General features: G+C 34.4%; 1 protein-coding gene across 5 annotated transcripts in view; it reads left to right on the top strand.

Moving 5' to 3' along the window:
- The window catches only part of Uba1 (ubiquitin-like activating enzyme 1), a 100,319-nt gene that overhangs the window by 65,084 nt on the left and 23,152 nt on the right, over nucleotides 1–12,083 (top strand). For all 5 annotated transcript variants that reach the window (XM_089101827.1, XM_089101829.1, XM_089101831.1 and 2 more), the window contains 3 exons: nucleotides 4,016–4,282; nucleotides 6,666–6,801; nucleotides 10,946–11,256. In XM_089101827.1, coding sequence (XP_088957953.1) covers nucleotides 4,016–4,282; nucleotides 6,666–6,801; nucleotides 10,946–11,256 — 714 coding nt within the window. The remainder of the gene's footprint in view (nucleotides 1–4,015; nucleotides 4,283–6,665; nucleotides 6,802–10,945; nucleotides 11,257–12,083) is intronic.

Raw genomic sequence — 12,083 nt, 5'->3', positions numbered from 1 at the left:
TTGTCGCTTTCGTGTTCTCTGTCCATGTTCCTGGTTGAACGTATAAAAACTCATTTTAAGAAAAGTGGCAAAATATTGAAAACTGTGGAAACATGTGAAAAAAGTCTGAGCTTTTTTACTTGCCTGTTTTCTTGTACACATATGTTTCACCTTGGCCTGTATTCAAAAACGCATATTCAGCAGAATCTATGTCCATTTTCTTCCCTTCCATCTTATCCTTTCTTTTGTCATCTACAGATAACTTTTTTCTATCTGGATAGGGACCAATCGAACACGCAACACGGACAAAGAGCAAGTTCCAAGTTTGAGGAAACAGACAGTCGAACAGGCAACATGATGTTTCGTGTTTCGCAAAAAAACTAAGTTTTGTTAAAACATGCTGTTAGGTGTTTTGTCTAAAACGCAAAAATGGCAAAACACGATTAAACCACGGAACCAACCACGCAAAAAAAACGCCACTAATGAGTGACCCGCAGGGGAAATGAGACGAGTGGCATCACAGTTTTGCCAAATCTATTGATCAATACTTGGGAATATGAAACATGTAGAAAGAGTTTTACCAATTAGAATCACTGAACGTTAGAACTTGCCATCTAGTGTTCGAAATTTTGTGAGCTTCATTCTATGCGAAGAAGTACCAAGTCGGCCGAGCACAAGAGCTCATATGAGTGAGATTTCTTTGGCTTTACGCAGTGCTTCATCTGCGGAATATTTAGAAAGCAATTTTCGCGGTTTTAGTGTTACAGTTACCACGACAAAATATATCCACAGTTATACCTCTTTCTTATCAATACTAACGGAAAACTATAAAAGAATCGGAATCTATAAAGGAAACTATAAAAGAATCGGAATCTGTAGCTTTAACATGGCTTTCATTAAAATTAAAAAAGCAGAGAACATCAGGATTTTCTATGAGTTTCGAAACTTATCAGCTGCCCATAGTTATTGCCTCAAAAACTCTAAAACAAAAATGCCAAGGGGACAATCACTTTTCTATCATTGGAGAAATATGTTTCGTCGGGAATACCTAAATATGCCTAAATATATACCTAACAAAATATATTGAAAAACAGAAGTCAGTAACGATTATCCAAAGTTACCTCTTTCTTATCAATGCTAACGGAAATGTTCATAGAAAACTACCAGCTAAGGATATGAGGCACCACAATGATTGTTTGGAAAAATTTCTTCATAATCCCCGAAATAAGTCTGAAAGTAGCTGCAAGTATACCGTCTCAGTCGACATCTCGCGACTATGAGATTATCGACAACCTCCACATATCTCATCCATCAAAATTTTCCAATGTGGTCATTCCTCATAGTGGATTCCAGAAATTTGTGAGCTGCGTTAAGGCGGTGGGCTCTCTTATGAATGGCTCAGGACTTATTTCAGGTCAGGACTGATGGCTCAGGAAATCATTATTTCAGCAGAATTTCTTCTAGAAGGCACGTCAGAGACACGAGAGTACAAAGTATTGATGAATTGTCGAAAAGTAGAATTATAGTGATGAGTGCACCTTGAGTGTTCTTCGAAGTTCACCTTTCTATTTTCTGTACGTTCGCTTTCTTCTGTCTAGGAGAAGCCAGAAAGGTAATTAAGGATACGAATGTTTCTTTAATCAAGCCTCTTCTAAATCTTCAGTCGTGTATCTCGCATCCTATTCAAATTTTGCTTTTCTTTATTCCTCGGGCAACTGGCAGCTGTTTAGTGAGTCTATCTTTTGTTTCTAATTTTTCGTTTTGACCACCTCTAGAGAACCACCATGTAGTTTTTCTTGGAGAAGCTCGTCCGTTCTATCCTCGTCCGTTCGTCCGTTCTAGAAGCTCGTCCGGTCATATCTTTCTGGTGTAAATCTTCAACAACATCTTTCAAACTAACTAAATTTTTTTCCATTCGGTGCATCTTATTGGTCAAGTTTTTGCGAGACTTTCTTGACAACTCATATTTTGAACTTGATTTCATCCATTTTCCTTTTGATTCTTGTTGGTGATTCTTAGATACATTAGTCAATTCTTGGATTCATATCATTCTTAATGTGTGAGTATTGCAGTTTGGTATCTAGCGTCGTTTGGTCCGAAAAGTATTAGTAAATTATAGGCTACGGATTATTTTACGATATATTTTATATTTATTTTTTCCCTGTGTCTCTGGCCATGGAGCCTTTGGGGATGGGGGTGTATGTGATATTTTGTATATTTCGTTTTAATTCATCGCTGAACAGAAAATAAATAAATGAATTATGCTATAAAGCAAAACAAAAAATAAATTAACAAAATTAGAATGAGCTATAACGTAATAGTGCATTTAAACTATATTTAGACAGGAAACACGTTATTTCGAACAGGAAATATCAACTTAAGGACGTCATTAAATGTAAACTGGGTTTTTGTTATTTGCATGACTTGATTGGTTCTAGAAAAGAGAACCCTAGAAAAGTTCTAGAAAAGTTTTATAAACATTTTAGATTGTTAGTTTATATTTGCAAAGAAATTGAAGCCAAATAGCGAAAATGACAATATTCATGATAACTCCAACACAAAAATGCGAAACAAAAATGGGATCTTGACTTGACTTTTTTCTTATGCGTTTTATCAAAGAGTATGGGTAACATATAAGAGTGGGGGCTGGTGCTAGTGCTGACAATAAAACTACCAAATGTCGTCTTGCATTAGGTGACATTTGACATTTTTCCAGTTTAATAATAAGAGTAATTTATTTGATTGGTGGAATTGTTAAAAATTGGAGTAGGATTAAATGTCTGATCTCAGTTCCTTGCCAAAAACGATTACAGAGCTTGAACAAAGGGCCAAGTGTCACCAAACACTCGATGGCGTTGATAATCTTTTTGTCTGCATGAGCGTCAGTTTCCAATCTCAAAGTTACCACCTACTCTCTATTTCGAAAAAAAACATAGTTTTGCAACTTCTCATCCTGAGCATCCAGAGGCTCAGGATGTATGGTGTATGGACCCTAACGGCGCTTTGGGGTACAAGCTTTTTTTGTATAGAGCATTTTTTTTTTTTTTTTTTTAACTTTGTGGGATCACTTTGTTTTAGTTAGGTCACTTAAAGTGTTGGGTGTTTTCGTTATGGTATAAAATGTCCAAAACCGAACTGGCCTACCCTGACAAGAAAAAGAAAGAAAAATCTGGAGAAAAAACAAGAGGTCAATGGGAAGTAGAAAGAAAAAAACAATCACGATGAATATTACACCTATATAAAACTAGGTGTCTTCAGCGTTAAAGACAAATAATCTAAGACATAGAAATAGAAAAAGTCATAAAATAAAGAAAATAATATATTGGTTTAATTCTATTTTTAATTGTCTTTGATTTTATGTTTTATCCCTTTAATGTTTTATTGGTTATGTCTTAGATTGTTTCTAATCTAACATAGGAATGACATTGGAATTATGTTTATCTTACCCTGAATGCTAGATAAAAAATCTTCCTTGCGCAACATTTGTTCAAGCAGTACTGCAGCACTTTCAGTAAAGCAGAACATATTGATGGACATAAGCTAAATCAGTGCACCCTATTTTTTTTGTTACTCTCCTGTTACTCAATTCCTGTTATAAATTATCCTGCAATGATTTTCTGCTACTTTCCCCTTACATCGCCGTCATCACTAGTTACAAGTTAGATCATACTGCAATGTCCCTGCAAAGAGAAATTACAGTCAGGTACTTGCATAGAAACTTTAGTGTCGAAAAAAAAAAAAAAAAAAAACAGCACTTGTAAAACTAGAGTTTTCAATGCTTCATTCATGTATAATTAAAGAATTACCTACTAGGAAATTTAACATAAAATTTTATAAATACTCCAATTACTGATGATGATGAGGAAGTGGGGGAGCGGAAGGGCTTCTCCAAATACATTTTCAAGATGCGCTGGTTTCGTTTTAAGTTAAATCGCATTTTACGTTTTGTGGCTCTTTGACTATTAATAGCTAGTATCAATGATTTGATTTTCCTTGTTGCTATAATTCAGCTATAGTAATAATATCTTAATTACAGCAAGGTTCACGTTACGACGGGCAGATTGCCGTCTTCGGACGGGATTTCCAGAAGAAACTGGAGGCACAGAAATGGTTTGTGGTTGGTGCTGGTGCCATTGGCTGTGAGTTGCTGAAGAACTTTGCCCTCATGGGCCTTGGTTGTGGCCGAGATGGGAAAATATTTGTCACAGACATGGATTTGATTGAGAGATCAAATTTGAATAGGCAGTTTTTGTTCCGTCCTTGGGACGTCCAAAAAGCAAAGTCAGTCACTGCTGCTGAAGCTGTATGTATACTTTTGGTGTAATTAGGTTGCGCGTTATTGATTACAACACTAATGGTGGTGCATTTTGAAACTAAAAGTAATAAGGGGAAAAATGAGAATTTACGGGCATTGTTTAAAAGCCTCGACAATTTTTTGTAAATCTAGGGTTTATTGCAGAATATTGCTGGGACATTTCCGCTGGAACGATTAAATATCAATAATCCCGATAATTAATTATCGGGATGATCAGTTATTTGTAGCTATTTACGTTCAAAGACGATCGAACGCAAAAAAAATATTATATGAAATACCCCCCTACGGCTCAAGTTGTTCGTTGATTTACGCATTGCAGAACCGGTTTTTTGTTAGTTTCTTTCAGCTTAGCGTGAGACAAGACAAGGAGAAGTGAGAATAAATGAGAAATATTTAATTTGGGCTATATATTTGCACATTGGATGGGGGGGGGGTTAAAGTATTTGGACAATGTTAAGTTAGAAAACAATTCTTACTACATAATATGCAGAATAATTGTTCCTAACAAATTAGGCATGCAGACCCGCCATATTTCCCCCTCTCCCCTAATGTGCAAACATATAGCCCAAATTTGTTTCTAATGTATTATATTTTCATCATACTAAGGTATATTTCATTAGGATTGAGCGTCAGAAAAACATATTTGAAGAATATTAGGTAAGGGGTATTTCATAAAAGTACCCAAAAATGGATATAACAATTTTTTATGCATTTTTAAAAGTTTTATTGTAGCCCTTCTCTGAATAAAAATCCTGGATGTGTCCGTGACAAAGCACTTGTGTATCTTATTGGATATATTCTTTGAGATGGAACACATAAAACAGAAAAGGAAATAAATAAGAAAGGAAACTCACGCCTGTCTCTGAGAAAAAAAATTACCACGAAGTAGTCTCACCTAACAAGTATATAATTAAAAATATTTAACTTCTGACGCATAATTGATAGTAATGGTGAAATAGTCCATATATGGGAAATCCAATAATTCAAGCATGACCAGCTCAGACTCTACAGTACAAGACTCCCGATCTCGGGGTTGTGGTTTCGAGCCGACGTTTTTTTTTTTTTTTTTTTTTTTTTTTTTTTTAAGTTGCCGTTAAATATTAGACAATTATTCGTGTGTTGATGGTAAAATACTTCGATTAAAGAAGGGCGAAGTCTTTTCTCTTCGTAAGTAAGTAGTTGAAGTTTGTTTTGGTAAAGGGATTCTGATTCTCACTAATGAGTATACACTGTGGTTTATCTTGTTTATGCCTGTCGTCCGATCGGCTCTTTAGCTAGCGCCTAAATAAAATTATTAGTTGTAGTTATTTAATTTCAAATTTTATTCTTTAATTTTTTTTAATGAAATATTTGCTTTGGTTATTCAATAATTTCATTTGGCCATTAAATAAAACCATTTTGATCGTTTTTTTTTATATTTTTCAATTTTATTCGAATCGGAACGAACCACCTTTGTTAAAAGGAATGGTAGACTTGTACCTACCGTAAGAAGGGTACATCTTATTTTTTGTTTCTTTTTTATGAATAGATCATGTTCTGGATGCTAACTTTGTTCAGAATGATTAACGATAAACAAAATAATAACTTAGAACCAAAAAGTCAGTATGCTCTCCGAAATTGAACTTTGCCAGGTTATAGAGATCCAAACTAATATAATGTAAAACGAGGCTTATTTAGAATTTGTCCATTTTGGCTCCATTTAGAATCCATTTAGACATCCTAGTTTGTCCAAACTAGACTTATTTAGAATTTGTCCATTTGGTCCATTTTGACAACGCTGCATTGTCAGTGGTTCTGGTAGTCCTTAATACCCTTTCCTAAATTGATGTCTTAAACCGTCTGTTCTTTTATCGTTTCCCTGTTTTCTTCAGAATAAAGTTACAGGACCAGACCATTATTTAAAAAGACGTTGAAATAGCAAGTATGTATCTAGGTGCTTATTATCAATTCCAAGACTCAAAATTCAAAACTGACGTTTTAAAGATCGAACAAAAAATAAATATGTGCGACAAAAGCGATAGATCTAAAGAAATGCTCAAAAGTTTCATTTTCAGAGGGAAGGGGACTATGGCAACAAAAGCTTTTGTTCAACATTGCTTTGGTCAATCATCTGTATAAACATAAAATTACGCATATTATGACTGATTCTGAATAAAGTATCTTGTACTGTTGTTAAATTATAATAATTGCAACTATAAAAAATTATTTATTAATCAAAGAAAATCGAGTTTCATTTTCGTCTGGTCAATGGTCTAAGTCATTTGACCAAATTGGGCAGAAAAAAAGAAGGAAAGATTCAAGAAGTCGGCTATTAAATTAAGAATTAGATGTTTCAATCAGATAATAGAATTGAATATCATTTCGATTGCAGGTCAAAGTAATGAATCCTGCCATCAATATTGTTCCTCAAGAAAATAAGGTTGGACTAGAAACGGAGGGTATTTATGACGACGACTTTTTTAGCCAACTCAATGGTGTGGCTAACGCGCTAGATAACATAGATGCTCGTAAGTTTTTCTTTAGTTTCATATTCTTCCATGTATATATATATATATATATATATATATATATATATATATATATATATATATATATATATATATATATATATATTTATCTTTTAATACATGGAAACCAAGATTTTTAAAGACTTTTCTTTCGGTTTTCAAAATCCTAAAGTTTTTAGGGTATTATCAAGTTTTCATCAGTGTTGCCACGTTGATCCACGAAATTTAAAGAAGTTGGGCACCGCTTTTCGTCCCTTTTTCAAGATGCGGGCTGACAAAGGAAGTATAGATCCTTAAAGAATGGGATGGGGGGACGTTAAATTTATTCAAGAGCTTAAGGAGAGACATGGACGCATTAGCTCTATGGACAATATCTTTCTCGTGGATATCCCACTGATCTCTTGTAAAATAAAAGCTTACAAGATTGGATGTTCTTTGAAGTAGTAGTGAACTCGTCTACTGAGAGCGGTTTTGCCGAATCTGTTTTTTACAAAATTCCGTGAAAAGCGAGTTTGAAAGTTTTTGCATTTGTATCGCAGATTCGCTGTAGCTACAGCGGTGACGTCTTAAAGCAGTGTCAATTATACTATTCGAAAGAGATTTTTTTGCGCAAGATAGTGTTTCCGGATCAGTTTCTCCAAAATTCCGAAATAAACGAGTTTGAAAAGTTTCACATTTGTATCTCAGAATCGGCTGTATCTAGAGCGCTGACCTCTTAAAGCAATGTCAATGTCAATTTGCAATTTTATTCGAAAGAGAGTTTTTACGCAAGATAGCGTTTCCGAATTAGTTTTCTCCAAGATTCCGAGATAAACGAGTTTGAAAACATTGACATTTGTATCTCAGAATCGGCTGTATCTAGAGCGCTGACGTCTTACAGCGCTGTCAATAAGACCATTCGAAAGAATTTTTTTTCACACAACATAGTGTTTGTAACTCAGTTTCAACACAAACTGTTATTTTTGGCAAAACCGCTCTGAGCAGACGAACTGCAAATTGTATTGAAACAAGTTTCATTGATAGCTTTAAAAGTAAGTCTCATAGTTGTGCAACCTGAAATTCTTTTGAATACAAACTTTCTTCGTACTTCTGAAAGTGAATACCATGTCTGTCTGTTCCACCACGGAAATCCAAAAAGGGACAAGAGGAACAATGGGCATGATGATGCCCATTGCTGGGCATGATGATTTTTAGTATGAAGAGCGTTTTTTTAGACTAACACTAATTTTGCATATTTAGCAGCCAAATTACATTAGTTTTTGGGATTGCATTCAACCCTAAAAGACCACCCTTCAAATGTTTTATGCTCAAAATCAACCCTTATTTGCTAACATTGATATCAAAAGATTTGTCGAAGATCCAGTTGTTTAGAATAATCATGTTTGGTAATAGACGCAAAGTAAAGGACATTTTTTGTTGATACCACTGTATATAGATATAATACGGTAAGATCATACCCTATCTCAACCATTATACGATCCTGTACCGAGATGCAAGTGATCCGGAGAACATTTAAACAACTATAAACATAAGCGACAATCGATTTTTTCACGGGTAGACAAGTCAGATTTCTTTTGAACGCGAAACTTGGCTTTAAAATTGTACACTGACCCGCTAATGACAGATTAAATGGGTGGAGCGTTTGTACACGCCGAGGATGTAGTTCCAAAAAACACTGAGCCGTGATCTTACTGCTATATTATTTATATACAGTGCTGATGAGAAACCAGTATTCATCGGAACGTACTTTGATAAAAAGGATATCTGGACACAATATCAAGTAACTTCTTAGGCAGCTAATTCTTATATTTCCACAAAGAAGGCTTACTGAGCAATCTTGCAGGGATGGACACGTCTAGTATTCATGAAGGTATACCCTTCATCATAGGATCAAAAAGTGGGTATGAATACCCTTATTGGTGTTTCATACTTTCCTTGGGGATAAAGGTGGTCTTTAAGACCCTCCTAGTATTATTGTTATTATTTATTGGAAACCCGTCTTTATACAAAAAGAAAATGACGGAGCACAAAAAAAAAGAAAAAAAAAAGAGACGGAGGACAAAAAAAAGAAAAGGGCACACACTATGGTAGTATAACTGGTGTAGAAGGAACACGTAAACGTTTGAATGGGGATAAATCCATTTATTTAGACAGTGAAAACAGGTACAAAAATCTAAATATTTCGATCATATATACAGTGACCGTCATCAGTAGATGACGCTTTAAAATTTTATGCAAAACAAAAAAAAAGTTCTTATTTTGTGAATGACCCGAAAGTTATTTATTTTGTTTTGTATAAGTATGTTGTTTCAATTTTAATACTTTAGTATTTCTACTGATGACGGTCGCTGTAGGCCTATAAGTGATGGAAATATTAGAATTTGTACCCGTTTTCACAGTCTAAATAAATAGTTCTACCCTCGTTTAAACGTTTATATGTTCGTCATAGAACGGCAGTGTGTCCTGAGAAAAGGATTCCTAATTTAAGGTTTTACGTGGAAAAAAGTGTAGGAGTTGGATCCATGCATATTTTGAAATCTCAATTGTATCTTCTAGAAGTTTGGCAACAGCTATAGTTGGATCTGCTATATGAAGACTATTGATGAGCCATGGAGCAAGCTCAGCTTCAATAATAAAAAATTATAGAATTATGAATTATAAATATTATAGAATTTATCCTAAAATACACTTTAGCACTTGTTTACTAAAGGTTTGATGAACCTTGTTAGCGTCAATAAGCATGATACAGTTGTAACACCTTGCTTTGTTTGTAAGTTGTGCTTGCAAAAGCACTGATAATTGGCAGTTTATAATTTCTTTAGAAATCTGTATGAAACGAATTGAATAAATACGAATTATTTGAATAACGTATCTCTTACACATGTATAAATTTGTAAAAATCAGATTCCTAATGAAGAAATCGAGTAGAAATAAGTGTACAATGATTTAAGGAAGAAGGAAATTATTTGTTATTTGGTATTAGATATGTGTTATGTTCACTTTACATTAGCTTCAGTTTGTTTTAAGCACAGAGCGGGACTTGTGGAAGATACATAGAGCTTTAATTTTAGACCGGATTATGATCACACTGAGGCATTATCTGCCCCTTTTCTCCTCCTTTGGCAAAATCTGGGGCAAAATCTTGCTTAGTCACCCTCCCCCCCCCCCTTCCTCCCAAAAATTTGAAGGTCAAATTTTAACGAAATTTCCATTTATCAATAACTTGCTAACTGTGCCCTCTACTTTATTTTTAATAAAAAAAAAATATTCGAAAATTATAAGATTGTCATAACCACTAGGTTATTTATTGGAAATTTTGCTCCCCTAAAATCTCTGTGCCCGGGGCAAATACTCTGCTCTCGCCCTCCTAAAACCACCTCTGTTTTGCTGAACAGATTTTCTACGTGGGAAATAAATAATATGAAATTAAAAGTTGAAATAACCATTCCAAAAATATATAAAATATATTTTTGAATCAAAGCGATAGGTTGAGCTTTGATCTTGGATTAATATTATAATCGCGCTGAGCCGCCGCCTCTGCTTTTTTCCTCTCTGTCTTTTTCTTTTATTTTCTCTTTTCCTTTCCGTCTTTGTCTTATTTTCTCTTTGAATATTTTCCTTTCTTTTTTTTTTTTTTGTTTGTGGTACTCGATGTTGCTTATATTTATTTATGTATTAAGTGGACATATTAAGCTCGATTCCTTTAGGCTGGGTTTGCAATTTTATTTTAACCCAGCTTTTTATTAATAAACAAGTTTATTTGCCCCCTTGTCACAAACCCATATCTGAAATCTCCACCATTGTTTGAAATGTTATTTTAACCACAGCAATCTCAGCCAAATAATTTGGTTGCGAAAATACCTCGCAGAGATAAACCAATGAAATTGAAGCATGCCTTTTGCTACAGTACTAAAGGAAAACAAACTTTTTAGCTCTCAGGTTTCTGTTTGACTCAAAGAAAATTGAAGTTAAGAAGTCTATACACGTAGTAAGACATTTTCTGTATTTCTGATTAATTAGAAGATTAATTGTCCTCTGCTTACATGGCCAGAAATTAGACAAATGCTTTAAAATATTTGAAATTTCAGGAATAATAAATCTAAATCGAAGATCTTTATTTGCTTTTGACTGTCTGTTTTTTTAGGTTTGTACATGGACAGGCGTTGTGTTTTCTACGAGAAGCCATTGCTAGAGTCTGGGACTCTAGGAACGAAAGGGAACACTCAGGTTGTAATCCCTCATTTGACTGAATCCTATGGTGCGTCCCAAGATCCCCCAGAGAAGGAGATCCCAATTTGTACTCTGAAGAATTTTCCGAATGCTATTGAGCACACTTTGCAATGGGCTCGCGACCTCTTTGCTGGCCTTTTCAAACAAGCTCCAGAGAATGCAGCTTTGTATTTGATGGATCCCACTTTTGTAGATCGAACTTGTCAACTCCCTGGATCGCAGCCGGTAAGTTTTATTTTGTTTTTCTTTTTATAATGATGCAATTGTACCACAAACATCAATTTACCTTGTATAGGGGTATATCGTCGCTGTTACGGCTAAAGGTCATATCTGACATTTTCACGCTTTGGTGATTATTAACAAAAATGTTTGACTTTTATATTACCATAGGAGTATATCGTTGTTGTTACGCCTAAAGGTCGTATATGACATTTTCGTAATTAAGACAAATTGCTAAAAACCGTTTTACTGTTTACATTACCATAGGAGTATATCATTGTTGTAAGGTCTAAAGGTCGTATCTAAAATTTTATTACATGAGAATTAATTTCCAAATGCCATTATCCCGTCTTTATTACCATGCATATCGTTGTTGTTCTGCTTAAAGGTCGTAACTGAGATTTTCCCCCTTACGAGATAATTGGCCAGTCACGTTTGCTGAAGTATTCTCAACTGTGCAAGTAATATAAATCAGGCGGATCAAAGTTTGATTGCCCTGCTGACCTTGGAGAACAGCTTAGTAAACGGGTGTTTTTATGATTTGAGAAGAATAAAGATATAAGAATACGCCCTTCAGGTTTTGCAGCGACAATAGCTTATTTCTAATTCGGGGTTATTTGGTTATTTAATAATATTCTCATCAAATTAATAATTTATGGCCAGTTAATTACCTATTCATTCCTCTGATTATTGATTGAAGCTATATGCAATGATAAGTAAGCTTGATTTACTATTTCTTTAATGACAAAATAGTAATTTAGACTAGCAAGTTTAATTTGCCCTGTATATTGCCGTAAGTAAATGTAGTTAGATTATCGTGGAAAGTTTAGAAT

The sequence above is a fragment of the Artemia sp. Qi Xiang Cuo genome, chromosome 15, assembly GCF_049724085.1.
Source record: "Artemia sp. Qi Xiang Cuo chromosome 15, ASM4972408v1, whole genome shotgun sequence".
NCBI lineage: Eukaryota > Metazoa > Arthropoda > Branchiopoda > Anostraca > Artemiidae > Artemia > Artemia sp. Qi Xiang Cuo.
Note: the sequence above shows the minus strand (reverse complement) of the source record. Positions and strands in the feature narration are given on the sequence as shown.